This window comes from Chiloscyllium plagiosum, unplaced genomic scaffold (genome assembly GCF_037043375.1).
Source record: "Chiloscyllium plagiosum isolate Xiang-an unplaced genomic scaffold, Cpla_swu_hap1 HiC_scaffold_16, whole genome shotgun sequence".
Lineage (NCBI taxonomy): Eukaryota > Metazoa > Chordata > Chondrichthyes > Orectolobiformes > Hemiscylliidae > Chiloscyllium > Chiloscyllium plagiosum.
The window spans coordinates 88,374,935-88,397,487 of NW_028270154.1; the positions used below are offsets into that span (position 1 = coordinate 88,374,935).

A 22,553-nucleotide genomic window follows, 5' to 3' on the forward strand; every position below is an offset into this window, starting at 1 on the left:
TAACTGGAAGCACTAGCTTTTGGAGCACCGCTCCTTCATCAGGTGCTTATGGAGTATAAGATCGCAATCAACTACTCCACAACCACCTGATGAAGGAGCAGTGCTCCAAAAGCTAGTGCTTCCAAGTAAACCTGTTGGACGATAACCTGTGTGATTTTTAACTTTGTCCACCCCAGTCCAACACTGGCTCCTCCCCGTCATAAGTAGGGTGTGTATAAGACAAACGGAACGCTTTCCTGATGAAGGGGTTCCTGCCCAAAACGTTGATCTTCCTGCTCCTCGGATGCTGCCTGACCTACTGTACCTTTCCAGCACCACTCTAATCTTGACTCTGCACTGCTCCGAGACTTCAATGAATCTCGTGTCAGTGCACAAGAACAAATATTCTGTCTGTATTAACTGTATTGTTATTTCTTTGGAATAGTTCATTCATTGTGTCAGATCTAAAGCACTTCAACACAAATCAGAAAGGATCTGAAGACATTAGAGATGGGACTAGTTAAGTTTGGGATTATGTTCGTCATGGACCTGTTGGGGTGAAGGGTCTGTTTCCGTGCTGTATATCTCTATGACTCAATGAGAAGGTGCAGAAAAGCTATATGGAAATGGTTTAGGGGATGAGTAACTTCAGCTACAATGATATTTTAAAAGGTTCCTGTGGGCTTCTCTGGCAGAGCAGTTTTTGTTGCCCATCTTTAATGGCTCTTGAAAATGCCTTTGTAGGTCATTTCAGAGCTGAAAATGTGTTGCTGGAAAAGCGCAGCAGGTCAGGCAGCATCCAGGGAACAGGAGAATCGACGTTTCGGGCATAAGCCCTTCTTCAGGAATGGTCATTTCAGAGGACAATGAACAGTCAATTGCATTGCTGTGTACCTGGAGTCATATGCAGGCCAGAGCAAATAAGCACAGATTTCCTTTCCAGAGGGATATTAATGAATGACTGGGCTTTTACAAAATACAACCAATAATTGTTTTCAGCTGCCATTACTAAGACTAAGATATTAATTCCAAATCTTATAACTTTCACTTTTAATTCCACCAACTGCTGTGGATAGGTTAGAGCAGTTGAATATGTTGTTGGTTGAGGGGAGATTTGATGGGAATGTTGAAAAGTCAATAGACAATAGACAATAGACATTAGGTGCAGGAGTAGGCCATTCAGCCCTTCAAGCCTGCACCGCCATTCAATATAATCATGGCTGATCATTCCTAATCAGTATCCTGTTCCTGCCTTATCTCCATAACCCGTGATTCCACTATCTTTGAGAGCTCTATCCAACTCCTTCTTAAATGAATCCAGAGAGTGGGCCTCCACTGCCCTCTGGGGCAGAGCATTCCACACAGCCACCACTCTCTGGGTGAAGACGTTTCTCCTGAGCTCTGTCCTAAATGGTCTACCCCGTATTTTTAAGCTGTGTCCTCTGGTTCGGCACTCACCCATCAGTGGAAATATGTTTCCTACTGCCAGAGTGTGCAAACCTTTCATAATCTTATACGTCTCAATCAGATCCCCTCTCAATCTTCGAAACTCAAGGGTATACAAGCCCAGTCGCTTCAGTCTTTCAGTGTAAGGTAATCCTGCCATTCCAGGAATTGACCTCGTGAACCTACGCTGCACTCCCTCCATAGCCAGAATGTCTTTTCTCAAATTTGGAGACCAGAACTGCACACAGTACTCCAGGTGTGGTCTCGCCAGGGCCCTGTACAGCTGCAGAAGCACCTCTTTGTTTCTATACTCAATTCCTCTTGTTATGAAGGCCAGCATGCTATTAGCCTTCTTCACTACCTGCTGTACCTGCATGCTTGCCTTCATTGACTGGTGTACAAGAACACCCAAATCTCTCTGTACTGCCTCTTCACATAAATGGATTTCATTGAGGTAGTAGTCTGCCTTCCTGTTCTTGCTACCAAAGTGGATAACCATACATTTATCCACATTAAACTGCATCTGCCATGCATCTGCCCACTCCCCTAACTTGTCCAGGTCACCCTGTAATCTCCTAACATCCTCATCACTTTTCACCCTGCCACCCAGCTTTGTATCATCAGCAAATTTGCTAATGTTATTGCTGATACCATCTTCTATATCATTAACATATATTGTAAAAAGCTGTGGTCCCAGCACGGATCCCTGCGGTACCCCACTGGTCACTGCCTGGCATTCCGAAATGGAGCCGTTTATCACTACCCTTTGTTTCCTATCAGCCAACCAATTTTCAATCCAATCTAGTACTTTGCCCCCAATACCATGCACCCTAATTTTACTCACTAACCTCCTGTGTGGGACTTTATCAAAAGCTTTCTGAAAATCCAGGTACACTACATCTACTGGATTTCCCTCGTCCAACTTCATAGTTACATCCTCAAAAAATTCAAGAAGATTAGTCAAGCATGATTTCCCCTTCATAAATCCATGCTGACTCTGTCCTATCCTGTTACTACTATCCAGGTGTGCAGTAATTTCATCCTTTATAATAGACTCCAGCATCTTTCCCACCACTGAGGTCAGACTAACTGGGCTATAATTACCTGCTTTCTCTCTCCCACCTTTCTTAAAAAGTGGTATAACATTAGCCACCCTCCAATCCTCAGGAACCGACCCCGAATCTATTGAACTCTGGAAAATAATCACCAACATGCAGGTAGACTGGGAGATTTCCCGAGCCACATCCTTCAGTACCCTGGGATGCAGACCATCAGGCCCCGGAGACTTATCAACCTTCAGACCTAACAGTCTCTCCAACACCAAATCCTGGCAAATATAAATTCCCTTAAGTTCAGGTCCTTTAGCCACTGTTACCTCAGGGAGATTGCTTGTGTCTTCCCCAGTGAACACAGATCTGAAGTACCCATTTAATTCCTCTGCCATTTCTTTGTTCCTAGTAATATATTCCCCTGTTTCTGTCTTCAAGGGCCCAATTTTTGTCCTAGCCATTTTTTTGCCTTGCACATACCTAAAAAAGCTTTTATTATCCTCCTTAATATTGTTGGCCAGTTTACCTTCGTACCTCAGTTTTCCTCTGCGTATTTCCTTCTTAGTAATCCTCTGTTGCTCTTTAAAAGCTTCCCAGTCCTCAGTTTTCCCACTTATCTTAGCTATGTTATACTTTTTCTCTTTTAACTTTATATGTTTCTTAACTTCCCTCGTCAGCCACGGCCGTCCATGCCTCCTCCTAGGATCTCTCTTCCTTTTTGGAATGAACTGATCCAGCAACTTCTGCATTATACACAGAAATATCCGCCATTGTTCCTCCACTGTTATCCCTGCTAAGGTATTGCACCATTGAACTTTGGCCAGCTCCTCCCTCATAGCTCCATAATTCCCTTTATTCAACAGAAGTACTGTCACTTCCGACTGTACCCTCTCCCTCTCAAATTGCAGATTGAAGCTTATTGTATTATGGTCACTACTTCCGAATGGCTCCTTCACTTCGAGGTCTCTGACCAATTCTGGTTCATTACACAATACCAGATCCAGAATTGCCTTCTCCTTGGTCGGCTCCAGCACCAGCTGCTCTAAGAATCCATCTCTGAGGCACTCCACAAAGTCTCTTTCTTGTGGCCCAATACCATCCTGATTCTCCCAGTCTACCTGCATGTTAAAATCCCCCATAACAACTGTAGTGACATCTTTGCGACAGGCCAATTTCAGCTCCTGATTTAACTTACATCCGACATCCAGACTATTGTTTGGGGGCCTGTAGATGACTCCTAAGAGGGTCTTTTTACCCTTAGTATTTCGCAGCTCTATCCACACTGACTCTACATCCCCTGACTCTAGGTCCCCCCGCGCAAGGGACTGAATATCCTCCCTTACCAACAAGGCCACCCCACCCCCTCTGCCCGTCAGTCTGTCCTTACGATAGCACGTGTAGCCTTGAATATTCATTTCCCAGGCCCTGTCCACTTGAAGCCACGTCTCAGTTATCCCCACAATATCGTATCTGCCAATTTCCAAAAGAGCCTCAAGCTCATCCATCTTATGTCTAATGCTTCGTGCATTCATGTATAGTATTTTTAATTTGTTACTGCTCTCACCCTTCCCATCAACCCTTATTTCACTCAACCTTACAGCATGATGCCTTTCCGAGTTTTCTGCCTCATTAATACAGTTGTCTTAATAGATTGGGAGAAACTAATTTTATTGGTTAAATTTTCAGGAAGCAGAAATTGCTGATATAACATGTATGGCGAAGGAACCCAAACGTAACAATGAGAAAATCCCTGTGCAGTTCTGGCAGGATCTGGGATATATGGGGGATGAGGGAAGGGTGGGGGGTGGAGTGAAGTTGATTCAGAAGGGAATCTAATTACCGAAAATATTTTGGTATGGGGAAAAGACAGGGTTTGTATCAGTTGTGAAGCTTTCAAAGTGGATTCACAATGGGACGGCACAGTGGCTCAGTGGTTAGCACTGCTGTGTCAAAGTGCCAGGGACCCGGGTTTGATTCCAGCCTCCGGTGACTGTCTGTTTGGAGTTTGTATATTCTCCCTCTGTCTGCATGGGTTTCCTCTGGGTGCTCTGGTTTCCTCCCACAGTCCAAAGATATGCAAGTTATGCATGGCCATGGGAAATTCTCCTATAGTGTCCAGGGATATGCGGCTAGGTGGATTGGCCATGGGAAATGCAGGGTCAGGATAGGCGGTTGAATCTGGGTGGGATGCTCCTCAGAGAGTCAGTGTGGACTTGTTGGGCTGAATGGCCTGCTGCCACACTGTATGGATGGGCCGAATGTCCTCCTCTGTATTGTGGATTAGTGGTGCTGGAAGAGCACAGCAGTTCAGGCAGCATCCGAGGGGCAGTAAAATCGACGTTTCGGGCAAAAGCCCTTCATCAGGAATACAGACAGAGAGCCTGAAGCGTGGAGTTGCAGTGGGAGAGGGACTCCCTGAGATTCTTGTAGAGTGAGGAGGAAAACTTCCTCAAGGCAGGCATCCTTGCAAGAGGATTCGCAGTAGGGTTAAAATCAACTAGGTAAAAACAATGACTGCAGAGGCTGGAAACCAGATTCTGGATTGGTGGTACCTCCTCTGTATTGTAACCATTCCAGTCTGTGCCCTTCTAGTTCAAACACACCATGGCATGTTTGTTTTCAGCCCTGCAACACCAGATATTCCAACAGGACAGGGTATGGAGAGGCTGGCACAGGGAGACACCAAACTCACCTCCTGTGCAATGTTAGGGACGGGCGCTTGGACCCAGCGCACCTCCCAACGACCTGGGCGTAGATTGACAGACTCCCCATCCAATCAGACCGCCCGGTCCGCCCGGCAGCGGACCAAACAAGGAGAATGGGAGGCGGGCCGGCAGCGCCGGTGGAGGCGCGCTGTGATTGGCTGAGCCCAAAGGCCGAGCCGCCATTGGCTGAGAATGTAACGGAGTCAGAGCGGCAGATTTAAAATCCCCTCGGAGGCGGAAGTAGAGGAGCCGGCGCAGCACAGAGAGGGCTAGCAGGTCCGGATGGAGGGTTGGGGAAAGGCCGCCTGAATCTCTGTTGAAGGGGAGGACTGAGACACTGTATATTCGTGTTAGCGGAGAATGGCAGAGAAAAGGACTCTGTGTTGGGAGTTAGAGGATCCCCTGTACTAGGAGAGAGAGAAAGATAGAGAGAAAAGGTCCCTGTGCTGGGGCGGGCGAGAGAGAGAGAGTGAGTGAGTGAGTGAAAGAGAGAGTGAAAGAGAGAGAAAAGACCCCTGTGCTGGGGCGAGAGAGAGAGAGAGTGTGTGTGAGTGAGAGAGAGAGAGAGAGAGAGAGAGAAAGGTAGAGAAAAGGTCCCTGTGCTGGGGAGAGAGAGAGATAGGAGTGAAAGAGAGTAGATCCCCTGTACTGGGAGTTAGCGGTAGAGAAAGACAGACAAAATCAATCAGTCAGTCAGTTCAGAGTTTTCTGTTCCCTGCTGGGAGCGACAGTAGAGAGATCTCGACTCTGAATTGGAGTGAGTGAGAGGGATTTGACTGAGCCTGTCTTTAAGGTTTCCTAGAGAGAGAGAGAGAGAGAGAGAAAAGGTTGGGGTGAGTGATGACACGTGTATAACTGTAATTTATGCAGAGTGTGAGACCAGATCCTGTATGCCCTTGCTTAATCAGGACAGAATGCGAAAGAAAGAGAGTTTGGGCTTTATAAACCGGGAAATAGAGTGAGAAGGAAAGAGAGAGACTGAAGCCTGTAGGCTTAGAATTGGGGTGAAACTGAGAGATTGGGTCCTGTGTAGTGCGAGAGAAAGAGAGAGATTTGGGCTCTTGTACTGAAAGTGAGAGTCGATGCAGTCTGGAATTGAGAGAGTAAGGAAGAGAAAATGACTGGATCCTGTATGCCGTGTGAAAGGATAAAACGAGACCCTGTATACCTGGAGAAAGGCAACTAGATTGTCAATGCTGCGGGAATGAGAGAAAGGAAGACAGATTCGATCCATGAGTGTGTGAGAGCGAGACCGAGAGGAGATTAGATTCTGTACAGGGAGTGAAAGAGAGGGGAAGGTTAGGCCCTGTATGCTCGAACGGAGAACAAGAAAGGAAGCGTAGACATTCTATATTGGGAGTGGGAGAGAGCTAGAAAGACTAGACCCTGTATGTTGGCTGTATGTGTGTGTGAGTGAGAGAGAGAGAGAGAGAGACACACATACCAGGACCACACTTTTTCTACTGTGAGGGAGAGAAACCCCTATACTGTACATGGGCAGAGACAGACTGGAGACCCTGTTAACTTCTACCAAGGAAGAGAAAGGGCCCTGTTTACTTGCTTCAGGCTGTGAGTATAGGAGAAGGAATGACAGAAATTGTGATCTGGCACTGACCCTTGGAAAGGAAGAGGTGAAGATCTTCTGTGCTATGAATTGAGAGAAAATATAAATGAAACTTGTTGCTTATACCCATTCCTAAAGGTGGAAAGAAAACACACTCCACCCTGTTTGGTAGTAGATCGGTGGAAACAGGTTTACCAAACTCTTCATCAGGTGCTGGATAGTGCTATTCGAACAAACGGGGAATTACCCTGTGTATATTCCAGGATTTGCCATCTCTTCTTGGCTTTGGTCAATTATAGTTTAGTGGGAACTGTATCATTTTTGTGACTAGTCAGAGCCAACAAGGAATCCCTGGATCTCTGTAGAGTGTTGAAACTTCAGAGCTCTACTTCAAACATCTGAAGGGGTAAGTGATCACACAGGGAAAAGCCAATGTTTACATAACTTTGGTTTTAATGTGCTGTAAAATAAACTAATGCTCAATATCTAATGCTTTGTGACCACTATCTGTTAATTGCACTTTAAATTAAGTTACTTACGTTGTCAGTAGCACACGACTTTTATAAAGTAGTCTATCAACCTTGGAGTGCAGGTTCACAGATACTTGAAGGTGCAGTTGCAAGTAAATAGGATAGTGAAGGAGGTGTTTGGTATGCTTTCCTTTATTGGTCAGGGCATTGAGTATAGGAGTTGGGAGGTCATATTGTGGCCCTACATGATGGTTAGACCACTTTTGGAATACTGCATTCAGTTCTGGCCTCCCTGTTATAAGAAGGATGTTGTGAAACTTGAAAGGGTTCAGAAAAGATTTACAAGGATGTTACCAGGGTTGGAGGGTTTGAGCTACAGGGAGAGGCTGAATAGACTGGGGCTGTTTTTCCTGGAGTGTTGGAGATTGAGGGGGGGGTGAACTTGTACAAGTTTATAAAATCATGAGGGGCACAGATAGGGTGAATAGCCCAAGTCTTTTCCATAGGGTAGGGGAGTTTAAAACTAGAGGGCATAGGTTTAGGGTGAGAGGGGAAAGGCTTAAGAGACCTAAGGGGCAATGTTTTCATGCAGAGGGTGGTGCGTGTGTGGAATGAGCTGCCAGAGGAAGTGGTGGGGGCTGGTACAATAACAACATTTAAAAGGCATCTGGATGGGCATATGAATAGGAAGGGTTTGGAGGGATGTGGGCCAAACTCTAGCAAATGGGACTAGATTAATTTAGGATATCTGACATGTATGAGTTGGACGTGTGTGTGTCCTTCGTTTGGGGATGTTCAGGACTTTCATGCTGCGTTTACAAATGATGTACAAGATGGATAAACAACTAGTCATCTTTAGACTTGCACTTAATTGCAACCACCAGTGTTTCAACTGTAGAGCAGCAATTGGCTGCTGTCCATGTAGGTACCCGGATAAGTGAAACCAACAGCCCATAGCAGAATCCACAAAAGGTCAGGAAGAGCCATCAGCTGCCCTCATTCATTCGGAATAACTCATCATTTCCGTGTGATTTGGAGAGGCTGAATTGGATGACTGATGAAGTAGAATGTAGGTAAATGTTGGGGTATCCACTTTGGAGAAAAAAATGCTGACTATGATCTGAATGGTAATCGGTTGGGAAAGAGGGAGGTGAAACAATATCTGAGTATTGCTGAAAGTAAATGTGTCGGTACAGCAGGCGGTGAAGAAGGTAAATGGAATGTTGGTCTTCATGGTGAGAGGATTTGAGTACAGGAGCAGAGATGCCTAACTGTATAGGGCATTGGTGAGACGTGGAGTATTGGTCTCCTTATCTGAGGGGAGATGTCCTGGCGTTAGGGGAGTGAGTGAAGACTGATTCCTGGGATGGCAGGACTGACTTACAGACTGAATTAGTTAGCTCTATATTCACTGGAGTTTAGCAGGGGGGGGGGTGGGGGGGAGGAGGCATGGTTACACACAAACCTATATAAATTCCAACAGGATAAGTACAGGCAGGATGCTGCTGATGACCAGATAGTCCAGAACCAGGGATCACTGTCCAGGAATACGTGGTTGATCAGATAGGATCACGATGAGAAATTTCTTTACCTGGAGAGTGAGAGCCTGTGGAATTCTCTTTGACAGAAAGCAGTCGAGACCAAAAACATTCCATGTTTTCAAGGAGTAAGGTAGTGTTCTTGAATGCTCAAGGGTATGGAGAGCAAGCAGGAACAGGATATTGAGATAGATGATCAACCATGATACCAGGGTCTGTGGACTTGAAATGTTGACTCACTTCTCTCCTCATGCTGCCAGACCTGCTGAGCTTATCCAGCAATTTCTGTTTTGGCATCTTGTAGCTCGGTTGGCCGGATAGTTGGTTTTTGAGTTTAGGTGATGCCAACAGCGTGGGTTCCCTTCCTGCACTGGCCGAGATAATCTTCGAGTCCCTGCCCTTTTCAAACTCTCCCCTTGCCTGAGGTTTGTTGACTCTTGGGTCGAACTTACTCTCTGTAATGAGGGAGCAAGTTTGGAAGGGCTGAATGGCTTATTCCTATTTTCTATCACGAAGTTCCTTTCGGCACAGATTTCTTTCCAATGCGGAAATTTCATTTCCAAATGAGATGAGAAAATTCCTACATTACTAAAAATACACCATCACTTTGTCCTGAATTATGTCTACCTCCAGTTGGTTGTATTGACTGACCTTTCCTCTGTTGTAATGGACATCATTGAATGCTGCTTGAATGTTTTACAGAGCAACTCTCTTTAAGGGAAGTGAGTCCTGTCAGCCTGTGGTCCAACTTTGCGGATGAATCTTTCTTTGAGGAGAATGGAGCAAAAATCCTAGAGCCTCACTTTGCCTTTCCCAGAGTTAGTGTTGCTGCAGGGATATTGTTCTGAAGCATTGTCTTGCATTTGTTTGCACAAACTGCTAAACTTTCCCCAATCATACCAGTTTGTTATAGTTCAACAGTATTCAAGCTTTCATTTCCAGGTGGTCCTTTTTCCTTCACAGGGTTTTTTAAAAATCCTATTGATGGTATTAAAGCTTTTCCACCTCTGGGTGAATCTGACCTTGTACAGCTGAAGCTAATGTAACGTAGCCTTCTTTCTTTGTTTGATTTCTTTCTCAGGTGATTGTAATGATGGATGAGTGTGAAGATGTTTCCATGGCTCTCAGTCCTGACTTCTGTCCGAGTTTCCGACTGGGTTCCAGGAAGTTGCTGTCTGTGATCCAGGACACCTCTATGCCCTTCTCCCCTGTGCCTACGACCTCCCCCAGTTGCACAGTCAACACGAGTAACCTTAGCTCCTCTGATGGGTAAGCAAAGGCAGTGAGAGAGCTACTTCTTCTTTGTGTCATCTTGGCAGTCGTGAGTGTGGTGCTGGAAAAGCGTGGCAGGTCAGGCAGCATCCAAGGAACTGGAGAATCAACGTTTCGGGCAAAAACCCTTCATCAGGAAAGATTTTTTTATTCATAGGATGAGGGTGTCGCTTGCCAGGCCCAACATTTATTGCCCATCCCTATTTGCCCAGGGGGCAGTTAAAAGCCAGCCACGTTGCTGTGGGTCTGGAGTCACATGTAGGCCCAGACCAACTAAGGATGGCAGTTCCCTTAGTGACCCAGATGTGTTTTTCCAACATTTAACAGTGGATTGAAGGTCATCATCAGACTCTTAATTACTGATTTTTATTGAATTCAAATTCCACCATCCGACATGGCAGGATTTGAACCTGGGTTCCCAGAACATTACTAGGGTCTCTGGATTAACAGTCTAACCACAATAGCGCTAGCCCATTGCCCTCCCATTAAGTGGTAGGGAAAGATTACAGTTTTAAAGCTCCTTTGTGCCTTGGTTCACAAAGACTTAGGAAATGAGGAGCCAAATGCTATCTCGCTCAAGTCTGCCCAGGCTCCAGCCAGCTGAGTTGGGCAGGTCCAGGATATGAATTGAATAAACAGGCTTGCTTTGTGCAATCTTGTAGCTTATTCTTTTGAACTTTTCCTGCCAGAGCTGTTTGTGTGACTGGTGTGAAGACTGGGGTCAGCAGGGTGATTACAGTGTTTTGCTGGTGATGTTGCTACGGCAATCGGATAGTTAATTTAACAGGATCTAGTTGGGAGCAAGTAATATGGACTGAATTGGCGATGGATCTGTAACACAAGCATATTAAGCTGTTAAAGTTCCTTTTGGTTTTGACTTCTGTGGATCCTCTCCCTCTCTCTCCCTCTCTCTCTCTCTCTCTCTCTCTCTCTCTCGCGCCCTCTCTGACCTACCCCATGAATTTCACTTCCCTTAATCTTTCTTCTCCTGCCTGGTGTCAAAGTGCTCTTCCTGTCATGTTTTGGGGAAATGGGGTTGTAGATGCGAGTTGCTGCTGAAGGAAGGAAGGTGTTTGTGGTGGAGGGAGTGCAGTGAAGTTTGACCAAACCGATTCCTGTGACGGTGAGGCTGTCCCACAGAGATTGCACCAACTGGGATTGACTTCTTCAGGGTTTAGGGGTGATCCTACCAAAACTTAGAATGTTCTTCAAGGGCTTGACACCGTGGATGCAGAACGAATGGGGTGGGGCAGGTGATAAAATTCATCACTTGGAAAGTTTTACATCTTTGGAATGAGCGCTATAGAAGTTCACCATCGATTAGATTCAAGACAGAAATTGACAGATTACTGAATTTTAAAGACCTCGCAAGACATGGGGATACAGGGCAATGGTGCGAGGTGGATGATCAACCATCATCTAATGTTTCAATGATTAAATAAATGCAAATTGTGTTTTTGTACTAGATGCAGCTAACCTTGTTTGATTCCATTGTTAGAACAATCACAACAGCTCTTGAAGCTTTCGAAGAGCTATTGGGAGCAATTGTCTTGTAGCTCAATAAAAACCGAAAGAACTGCAGGTGCTGTAAATCAGTAACAAAACCCGCTATTGCTGGAAAAACCCAGCAGGTCTGGCAGCATCTGTGGAAAGAAATCAGTTTACCTTTTGGATCCAGTGACCCTTCCTCAAACTTCTGAGGAAGGGTCTGTGGACCTGAAACGTTGACTCCTTTCTCTCCTCGGATGCTGCCAGACCTGCTGAGCTTTTCCAGCAATTTCTGTTTTGGCATCTTGTAGCTCGGTTGGCCGGATAGTTGGTTTTTGAGTTTAGAAGGTGATGCCAACAGCGTGGGTTCCCTTCCTGCACTGGCCGAGATAATCTTGGAGTCCCTGCCCTTTTCAAACTCTCCCCTTGCCTGAGGTTTGGTGACTCGAGGTTGGGTCAAACTTACTCTCTGTAATGAGAGAGCAGTCTATGGTCCCCTGGTGGTAGTGACCATCACTTTCTCTATGATAGCAGCTCAAGACCAAATCAGGATGCAGTGATTTATTAGCATAAGGGTGATGTTGAAGAGGAAAGTTCTTGCAGTTGACTGTCAGGGAGATTGTTTTGAGATAAATAATAAACAGCCATCCCAAGTTTGGGTAATTTGATTTTAACCATGTAATTGGGTTTCCTGAAGGCAAAGACAGTCATGAGTGAGCTTCAATACTGCCCAGCTGTTAAAAGCCCTCTGGGACGTTGATAATGAACAAAAGCTGACAAAGAAATGTTATGTCCCTGGTGGAAACCCTCCACTGAACGGGAAGACTGTTTATTTTACAGCAAATGCTCAGGAAGTGTGTCGCTTAATATTAAATCATGATTGAGGAGTGTCATTGCGAGAAAATGGAAGATTCAATTGGGATCCAGTCCAAAGGTCTCTGACACATTCTGAGCGACATTTATTACTTTAGTGTTGATTTGGGGTTGGCTTATGTTTTGTGGAACTCGGCCAAAGTGAGGACTGCAGCTGCTGGAAACCAGAGTTTAGATCAGAGTGGTGCTGGAAAAGCACAGCAGGTCAGGCAGCATCTGAGGAGAGAAATCAGAGTCAACTTTTCAGGTCCACTGACCCTTCCTCAGAAGTTCCAAGTTTTGTGGAATCCTACTGGAGCTGTTTGGAATGTTTGTCAGCTGGTAATCTTTTCTGCTGCTTCAGGACATGGAGACTGGTAAGAAGTGATAGGTGAAGAGTATGTTTTAAGAGGAAGGCTAGAGAATGTATAGCCAAGAGTGGCTTGGAAAAGAGGCTACAACCTCTGTGACCTGCTCATGGTGGTGAAATGAAATGAGTGATTAACAGCAACTTTATAGTTGCAGAAAGAGACTTTTTCAAGGTGTCTTCACTGCACAGAATAAGAGATGTTAGAGTTGTTTTTATTGCGATGCAATGGAGGAATGAGGCAACATTGTTAAAGGTCTGCAGATAATTGAGTATTTCAGTGAAAAACTGAGCTCAACAATCGAGGTTCTTTAACATTAGAGACTGAAATCTGAGAAAAAGAAAGTGGTTTAGTTGCAGATTGGACTGAAGTTGAAGAAACCGAAACAATGAATTTAAAAAAAAAAAATTCTGAAGAAAAGGTGCAAGCGAATAAACTTTGGGTGGAACTTTGATCACTACAAATGGGATTGAACAAGGACCTAGAATGAATGTTCCAAATGTGAGGCACTGCCTTTTTGTTTCAGGAGAGTGGGTCAAAGAAACCAGAGGTGAAATTCAGAAACAAACCGAAATCACTGAAAACACTCCATTCTGCAGAAGGATCTTGAGATGTTAACTCTGCTTTCTCTCTGCAGACCTGCTGAGTTTTCCCAACAGCTTCCAAGTTTCTGATTTCCAGCATCTGCAGTTTTTCTTTTGTGTTCAGTGTTAATTTTCTTTTTTCTGTCACTTATGTCAGGAAGAAGTAAAACCAGAGGCAGTAAGGTTTCTAGACCTGTCTCAATCTAGAATGAAGGGGCTGGATGCAAAGCACGAGTGGAAAGGGGAGAGTGTTGAGGAAGTTGTGGCTGAAGTTGGATATGTGCTATGGGATGGCCAAGTCCATTACAGAATCCCGACAGAGTGGAAGTGGGTCATTTGGCCCATCGAGTCCACACTGACCCTCCGAAGAGCATTTGACCCAGACTCACCCGTAACCTTATGACTCTCAATTTCCCATGGCCAACCCACCCTAACCTGCACATCTTTGGACTGTGGGAGGAGACCGGAGCACCCGGAGGAAACCCACACACGCACAGGGAAAATGTACAAACTCCACACAGTCGCCCTAGGCTAGAATCGAACCCGGGTCCCTGGTGTTGAGGCAGTTGTGCTAACCACTGAGCCACCATGTCACCCCATCCAAATGGTGTCCTCCTCTGTATCTAAACGAAAAGGAAACCAATGTTTCAAATACTTGGAATCAAAATGTGCAATTCTCTACAGTCTGCATAAGTATCAACTTGATTAACTTGTTTAAGGGAGAATTAAAAACTTGCACAGTTGGTTAAAACTGAGCAGAGACGAGTATTGTATAAATTGCAGCTATGTGACTGGCTCTTTTTCAGTGAGACTCCAAGACGTTGCCTGAATATGTCGAACCTGAGTAATGGCAGTGAGACATCAACATCTCCGGACTACGTGGGCAGGGGTCAGTAAAAGTTTTCAAACTTATTATTTTTAACGTGAAATGGCAAAGCCCCTCTTCCTTCAGGCTATTTATTATCATCTTTTTGGAATCTAAAAAAAATTAGAAAACACTAACATCTGTACAGGGATAGAGAGAGGGAGACAAGCAGAATCTTGAGTCAACAAGCTTTCATCCAAGTCCATCTTTGAGGTTTTATATTCAGGATGTTTAGTAAAAGGCTGGATGATGCATATCTCAAATTTACAAGAAAATGAAATGTTTTTCTTTGAGACTGGTCCCCAGCAAACAAAACTAGGGAAATAACTGAACCACTGATATCTTAAAGTAAAATATAAACAAAATAAAGGATTATTTATGTCAAAAGTTTAATTCTGCAACAGCTTCTCTATTTATCCAACCACCAAGAAATGGTGGTACCAGTGACTTTGACAGGGCAAAGAAAGAGGCTCTGCCAAGGATGAGAAGCTGGCCACTAAATAATGAGGCAAAACTGGAAAAGTAAACCCCTCTGGGTTACAAACAGAACCATATGCAATTTGTGTGGGCTAAATAAGCTCAAAGCATTGAATGTGTGGCTCGAAGGTGGAAGTGGGAAAGATGGATTTTGATTCCCGGAACACAGTTGAATACTGGGGAAAGAGGGAGCTCTGCTTTTGGAATGGCCTCATTGTGACTCTCACTAGGGCCAGTGTCGTAGCAAATTGCATTTAACTGGCATTGCAGAGGGTTCACGTTAAGGGAGTTTTGGAAAGTTTAAAGAAAACAATTAGCACAATTTGGAGCTAGATAACCAATGTTGAACAGAAAGGGACAGCTTATTAACATAAAAGTGCACCAGCAAGCAAGGTTAACAAAAAAGACGTCAAATAGAGAATCTCTAGTGTGATGGATGAATTTATAGAAATAGTCAACATACTTCAGTATTCCTATCAAATGGACATGATGGCAAAGTGATCAAGATTAGAAACAGATTATTCGAAGCTATTGGAAAGATGAGGAGAAAGAAAAATAAGCTGAGGTTGGTCAGTCAATAAAGATCAGGATCTTACAGTAGTGAGTTGTGATCTTTGCTCAGAAGAGACAGAATCAGTTCATATGTTGATAACAAATAGCCAAGGAAATAAATCGCTGGTGGGATTAGTTTTAGGCACTCCTAGAGTGTAGGATAGAATAAAAAGCAAGAGAGAAGTGGGGATCTGTGAGAGATCATATTAATTGTGGACATATTAATCATGAACAAAACCAACTGGAAAAGGTAATGTGAAGAATAAGTTTGTAGAGTGAGTTTGGAAGAGTTTCTTAGAACAATACATTCAAGAACTAATTGGGACAGGTTATAATTGGAGTTGGAATGTGTAATGTAACAGTGTGAACGTCATGACCTTAAAGAAAGAATTCTCTGGATTGGAATGCTCTTTTGAAGATGGGAGGCTTGGGGTCTGAAAGTCTCAACTGAAACTTGACTGAAAGGTGGTTCTAAGGCGAGAAGAATGAAGACCGAATCAGACTAGAGGAAGTGGATGAAGATCTCGGATGGTAGAGGAGTGGCTGCAGAAATGTAAGGATATACTTCACGTCTTTCGCCAGACATGTTTCCATTTCGGAAGAAGGATTCCAAGAGAAAAAGGACTCAGCATGTTCGGCAAGAGGTTTGAGAACTTAGAAACCAGCAAAAGATAATTGCAAAAAAAAAGTTAACATGAGAGTTAACTAGCAAGAAATATCGAATCTTTATAGTGTGGAAGCAGGCCATTCAGCCCACTGAGTCCACACTGTCTCTCCAAAGAGCATCCCACCCAGAACTACCTCCCGACCCCATCTCTGCAACCCTGCATTTCCCATGGCTAACCCACCTAGACTGCACATCTGTGGACAGTATAAGATGGTCAATTCACCTTAACCTGCACAGGTTTGGACTGTGGGAGGAAACCGGAGCACCCAGAGGAAACCCACACAGACACGGGGAGAATGTGCAAACTCCACACAGACAGTCACCTGAGGCTAGAATCAAACCCAGATCCCTGGTGCTGTGAGGCAGCAGTGCTAACCACTGAGCCACTGCAGCCTCTAAAATCTTAAAAGGAAAGAGCAGTTGAAGTAAATATTGCTCCCTTGGAGGATGAGTGGAATATTAGTTATGGTAAACTTGTTATATCTCCTCCTTTTGTTAATAGATGATAGGAAAAAGCATCTGGAGCATATTAAAGTCAAGAGGCTAAAGGAAAGGAACAACTTAAAAGTACCAGGAAATCCATGGGACTGCAAACTGTCTCCTGCACTTGATATCAAATGTTTGTAGGATCTTAAAAGATAGTGGGAGCAGAGACATTGGGTGCATTGATGGAATGTTCAGAGTTTCCTGAATTCTCGCAAGCTCCCTGTGAACTGGAGAAGCACCAATGTAACACCTCGATTCATGAAAGGAGGGCAACACCAAATAGTAAACGATATTGCATGCAGAGGAACCAGTCACTGGGAAAATGTGAGCAGCAGGAAGTTTAAAACTGATGATACGTTGATGCCGAATCAATGTTGTCTTCGGAAAGAAAAATCATAGTTGGCAAATTTCTTGGTTCTTTGAGGATTTGACAAGCAGAATGGATAAGACAATAAGAAGCCGGAACCAGAGTAGGCCACTGGCCCTTGTTTTCAGCTCTATCGTTCAGTGTGGTTTGAGGCTGCGCTCTCATTCCTCCAGTCCAGTTTTCTGCCTCTTCATAGAGCCATCCAAACATAGAAACAGCCCCTTCGGTCCAACCAGTCCCTGCCAACCCGGTTTCCCAAACTAAACTAGTCCCACTTGCCCATGGTTGGCCCGTATCCCTCAACTTTTCCCATCCAGATGCCTTTTCGATGTCATAACTTGCTTTCTTACTGTTTTAAATAGCGGGCTGCGTTCTTCCTGCCAATGTGGACAGCCTACATTTCCTCAAGTTTTGTCAGTCGTTATTGTCCACCCACTTAACCTACATTCCTTTGCAGACTCTCTCTGTATTTTCATCAACACGTGCTGTCCTGCCCATGTGTCATCAGTACAGTCTGTCCCTACATCACAATCCCAAACTAAACTAGTACCACCTCCATGCACTTGGCCCAACTCCCTGCAAACATTTCTTGTTCATGTACTTATCCAAATGTCTCTCGTGTTGTAATTATACCTGTATTAGTAGAGACTCTTAAAATTGAAGGACCAGTGCTGATCCTGTGTCACTCCACTATTTGCAATTTGATAATCTAGAAGTGTCCCATTTACCCTGACTGCTGCTTTTTTAAATGGCTAATCTTCTACCCATAGAAAATGTGTCAACTTCAGTATCTTTAAGACATAAGTGTGTCGCATACTCGCAAATCAAATGCGTAGTGTCAACTGGTGCTCCTTCAGCCACAGGGCATAGTCTCAGAATAAAGGCAACAATTTAAGACTGAGGGAAGCAAGTTCTTTTCTTGGAAGGTTGTCTTTGGAACTTCTTGTCACAAGAAGATGGAGGCCTTCTTTCTATTTGAGGCGGAGAGATTCTTGACCGGTAAAGGAATCGAAGGGTTACGAAGAAATTGCCGAGGGTTCAGAAAAGATTTACAAAGATGTTGCTGGGACTGGAGGGTTTGAGTTATAAAGAGAGGCTGAATAGACTGGAGTATAGCAGGTTGAGGGGTGACTTTGTCGAGGTTTATAAAATCCCGAGGGGCATAGATAATGTAAAAGTTAAGGCTTTTCTTCCCCAGAGTAGGGGAGTTCAAAATCGCACAGCATATTTTCAAAGTGAGAGGAGAACAATTTTTTTAAAAAAAAAAAGGACATGAGGGACAATTTTCTTTTTTACGCGGTGGTTAATGTGTATAATGAGCTGCCAGAGGAAGTGGTGGATGTGGGTGCAGTTACAAATCTTTAAAAGACATTTGGATAAGTACATGGATAGGAAAAAAGATTGAGTATACACAGTGGATTTGAGAAGAATTGTGCTGAAATGTGCAGGATCCTGAGGGGACTTGATAGTGAAGGTGCTGATGCTATGTCTCCTTCCATGGGGGGGGGGAGGGGGGAGAGAGTCTGGACGTAGGGGTCACAGTTTAAAAATTAAGGGTCTCCTGTTTTAAGACCAAGGTTTGGAAGAATTTTTTTTCTTGGAGGACTGCTAGCTTTAGAATTCTCTCCACCAGAGAGTAGTGACTACTGGGTCATTGAACATTATCAAAGATACATTTACCAGGGGGGGTTACAGAGGGCTGGGAGTTACGTGGAGTTAAGGCCACACTGAAAGCAATGGGCTGAATGGCCTTCACATGTTGCTGTTATGTCATGTGGAGCTCCACCAGCCTTGCCCCTTTTACTTACAAATATATCACATTCCTGCTACAGAGCCAGATGGATATTAAAGTGCCTTGTGCTCTCCAGTCTGTAAAAGAGCAATATCTTCCAATCCGTGAAGTCTCTTGGCTGCACCTGTTATTAATTTTCGGCTTTGCCAATAGTTAAGACTTTTTTTTTTGTAGGTTCTTTACATTTAATTTTGCCTTGCAACTAATGATATTTGTCCCTCTATGGGATTGAGTGATTGGCTGTGATGATCCAGTTGGTGTGCTCATTGAAGAGATTTACTGGAGTCAAATGGGTAGAATTTTCACTAAGGGGTGTCTCTATGGATCAGGCTCGTGTATTGAGCTGGAACCCATGTCCACCTTTTTGATTTAAAGCTATCAGGATAACTATTTCAGTTTTGTCCTTTGCTGGTCTCCTCTAAAGCTGGTCCTGTAGTGGTTCTGGTATTGACCTGGTTAGCGTGGTAAGAGATTTAGATCTTTCCAGTTATCTTTAAACAGAACTGCAGCTGTTTACTGACGGTGAAACCAATACTGTCTCCATGGGGTTGGGGGGTGAGGGCTAAACACACAAATTAAAATTGCAAGAGAGAATAAATACATACAATCTTTGTTTCAGGTCTATGCCTAGACTCACCCAGCCTAACTGATGCAAGTGAATTGTAAGTAACGTTATAAAGTATTGCCACTGAGTAGATGACAATGTTTAATGATGTGCGCTACAGACAAAGGAGACTAGTTTAAATGTGCAGTATGGACAGATTAGGCCAAAGGGCCTGCTGTAAATTTCTATGATGTAGATTAGGTAGTGAAATCTGCAAACTAAAATGGTTATGTATCCTGACTGCAGAGTTGTCAAAGTAAAGTGGGAATTGTTTTAAAGAAAAATGTGCTTTTCACTCATGATGAGAAACTAAAAACTGGGAAAATGAGTGAAAGGCCAGCATTCTTAGTGCCATTCCTCATGTCCTGCTTTCTTGACAGCTGACTTATGCAGGGGATACCATTGTGTTCTGTGGGAGCTGTGCAGGGAAAGTATCTTGCTTGGAATATTCTCTCTCAAAGCTAGATAAGTGTCAGCATTACCCCTGACGTAGCTGTCTGAATGCTGCTGCACAACTTCCTGTTTGACTGAAGACCGAGCTTCTTGTAAAGAACATGAAAATATAGCAATTACGGCAAGATGCTCTCTCCTGTGTATCGAGAAGCTCGGAGGAGAGGTCAGCATTTCTTATGAGTGGAATTGAACATGCCTCTGAGTCTGGGCTTTGAAAGTTCACGTTTGTTCCTGGCTGGCACAGTGTAGCATCTCTGTGGGATCAGCTTGGAGCTTTATAAGCAGCTGCAGTTACCCCCGTCTCTCTGCAGCTTCTGTGTGATAAAAACAGGACTTATTTGACCGTAGCTAATCCTGGACCACGTGCCAAATTTCACAATCCTGCCTCTTTGTTTTAAAGAGTGCATTCCGTTCATGTGTTTCAGGTCCTCTGGATGCTGGAAAAGACTTTGCTGTTTGTTTGTTTTTTTCTCAGCCAGTTTGTAGAGTGCAGTGAGATAAGGATATGTTGTGGTGTTCAAGGGATAACTCCTTTCCAGGGCACCAGTGTGCACTCTGTCCTGTACGCCGTGCCGTGGGGTTTTTAGCATTGATCTAAGCAGGCAGATGAATCTGGCTTTTATGTTTCATCCTAAAGATGATGTATTTGACAGTGTGGCTCTGACTCAGTCTCGCACTGATGTGTCAGCCAAGAGTATGTACTTGTGTCGAGTGAGGGACCTGTCCTTGCAAGGTTCTGATTCTGAGACGAGTACTTTTCCACTTATTGTGAAATCGTGCTCATCTCTCCTTTAATGTTTCCTGCTTGGCATGGGAGAATTCTGGAATTTATTCACTTGAGGGCTGTGGGTGTCACTGGCATTTATTACCCGTCCCTCATTGCTCCCTTGAAGGTAGGGGTGAGCTGCCTTCTTGAACCACTGCAGTCCACCTGCTGTGGGTTGACCCACAACACTGAGGGGGAGAATTCCAGGATTTTGACCCAGCGACTGAGAAATTGTTCAGGAAGCTCAATACCATCCAGGACAAAGCAGCCCCACGTTGTCAAACAGCCATCCCAACCACCACCCACATTCACTCGTAACAACATATACCATCCCCAAGATCCACGGCAGCAACTCTGCAAAGTCCTCTTTGACAGCACCTTCCAAACGCAGGACTTTCCACCAGGAGGCCAAGGGCAGTAGATACGTGGGAACATCAGTCTATAAGTTCCCCTCCAAGCCAGTCCCCATCCTGACTTGGAAATATATCCCTGTTCCTTCACTGTTGCTGGGTCAGAATCCTGGAATTCCCTTCCTTCATGTTGGCCTCCCTACAGCAAATGGACTGTAGTGGATTGAGAAGACAGCTTGCTATCACCTTCTCAAGGGCATCTAATGCTTTAAATTGTATCTTAGCCAGGGGTGTCCACACACTCCATTAATTAAAGTGTAGGAGTACTGTAGATGTCCTGTGGGGTTTTCTGGAAAGAGCCCTGACAGTTGTGTATGGAGCTGTCCAATTCCCATCTTCAGTGGAATTTCCCACCTCCTGTGGTTCAATTTGTTGTAGAATTTGATTGTGAATTTCCTGTTGTAGCTGCAATTGCAGCCTTTTGCTTCCCCAATGCTTAACCTTCCACTGTCTGCTGCTCTCTATGCAATTGCCTTTGCTGATTTTGCTTGTGTTTTCTTTTAACAGCAAGCTGCCCACAGGAAGAGCACAGCCACTTTTGGTAAGAACCCACGTTGTTGAGAAGCAGCTCTTCAGACTGTTAAGTAATTAGCATAAGCACAGTCTAATTTGTAGAACACATCCGTCTGAGATGGGCATGTGCTTTTCTGAGCTGTGGTGAGGTGAGAGAGGTGTGTGATGAGGAGAATGTGGTTTCTAATCTGTTTACATTATGACCCAAGCTGATGGTACTATATGACAAGCTCAATCCAGAAGAAACATAGTTTGATTTTCTTTCTTTGTTTTCATTACTGACTCTCATCCACATCGATCTGCAGGTGTTCTTTACTAGCAGAATATAGGCTTATTACACAAAGATTGAATAATACTCAGTTTAAAAAATCTCAAACAATGCAACAAAGTATTTTTTACTCTGCTGATCAACACCAGTCATTAAAGAGACTCCAGTTCATCTTAACTCTTTAGGTCTCCATCTTAACTCTTTCGGTTTTTACTCACTGTCTCCTTCCAACATGAGGTTGTAGGTTTACTCAGAGCTGGTAGGTTTGTTCTCAGACATTTCATCACCATGCTAGGTAACATCAGTGTGAAATGTTGGTGTTGAATCATCAAATCCCTACAGTGTGGAAATAGGCCTTTCGACCCAACAAGTCCACAACAACCGTCTGAAGAGTAACCCACTCAAACACGTTCTCCTACCCTATTACTCTACATTTACCCCTGACTAATGCTACACATCCCTGAACGCGATTGGTAATTTAGCCTGGCCAATTCACCTGACCTGCATGTTGTTGAATTGTGGGTGGAAACCCATGCAGACACCGGGAGAGAGTCTCTTGAAGCTGGAGTCGAGCCCAGGTCTGTGGTGCGGAGGCAGCTGTGCTAACCGCTGTGCCACCCTAGTATTCTGACCCACTTGCTATTTTTTTAAAGCAACGCTTCACCAGAGGCACACTGATGTTACCTAGTATGGTTACAAAATATCTGCAAATAAACTTACCAGCTCAGCGTGCAAGTCAACAACCTGAGCTACGCACTTTCTCAAGAACTTCCTTCCAGATCTTTCTCACCAACTGCAGAGACAATTTGATGATACCTTTGAGTCTGCTCTCAAATCTGAGAGCCTACACTTCCTCAGCTGCAGTAACTTGGAGGTTTCTATCCAACTCTCCTGACCTGAAAGCTGCTTAAACTCGACTCTTCTGCTGAGGTAACTGGCTTCTGCTGAGCTCTTCTGACACTTCCTCAGAACTGGCAGTGAGGAAAATGTCAGTTTATGCACAGAAGATAGGGTGGAG

General features: G+C 44.3%; 1 protein-coding gene across 2 annotated transcripts in view; it reads left to right on the forward strand.

Moving 5' to 3' along the window:
* The first annotated feature begins 5,546 nt into the window (after positions 1 to 5,546).
* The window catches only part of LOC122556870 (M-phase inducer phosphatase 1-B-like), a 46,656-nt gene continuing 29,649 nt past the window's right edge, over positions 5,547 to 22,553 (forward strand). For both annotated transcript variants that reach the window (XM_087995503.1, XM_087995504.1), the window contains exons 1-5: positions 5,547 to 7,149; positions 9,833 to 10,020; positions 14,122 to 14,204; positions 19,141 to 19,183; positions 21,262 to 21,295. In XM_087995503.1, coding sequence (XP_087851629.1) covers positions 9,842 to 10,020; positions 14,122 to 14,204; positions 19,141 to 19,183; positions 21,262 to 21,295 — 339 coding nt within the window. In that variant the 5' untranslated portion in view covers positions 5,547 to 7,149; positions 9,833 to 9,841. The remainder of the gene's footprint in view (positions 7,150 to 9,832; positions 10,021 to 14,121; positions 14,205 to 19,140; positions 19,184 to 21,261; positions 21,296 to 22,553) is intronic.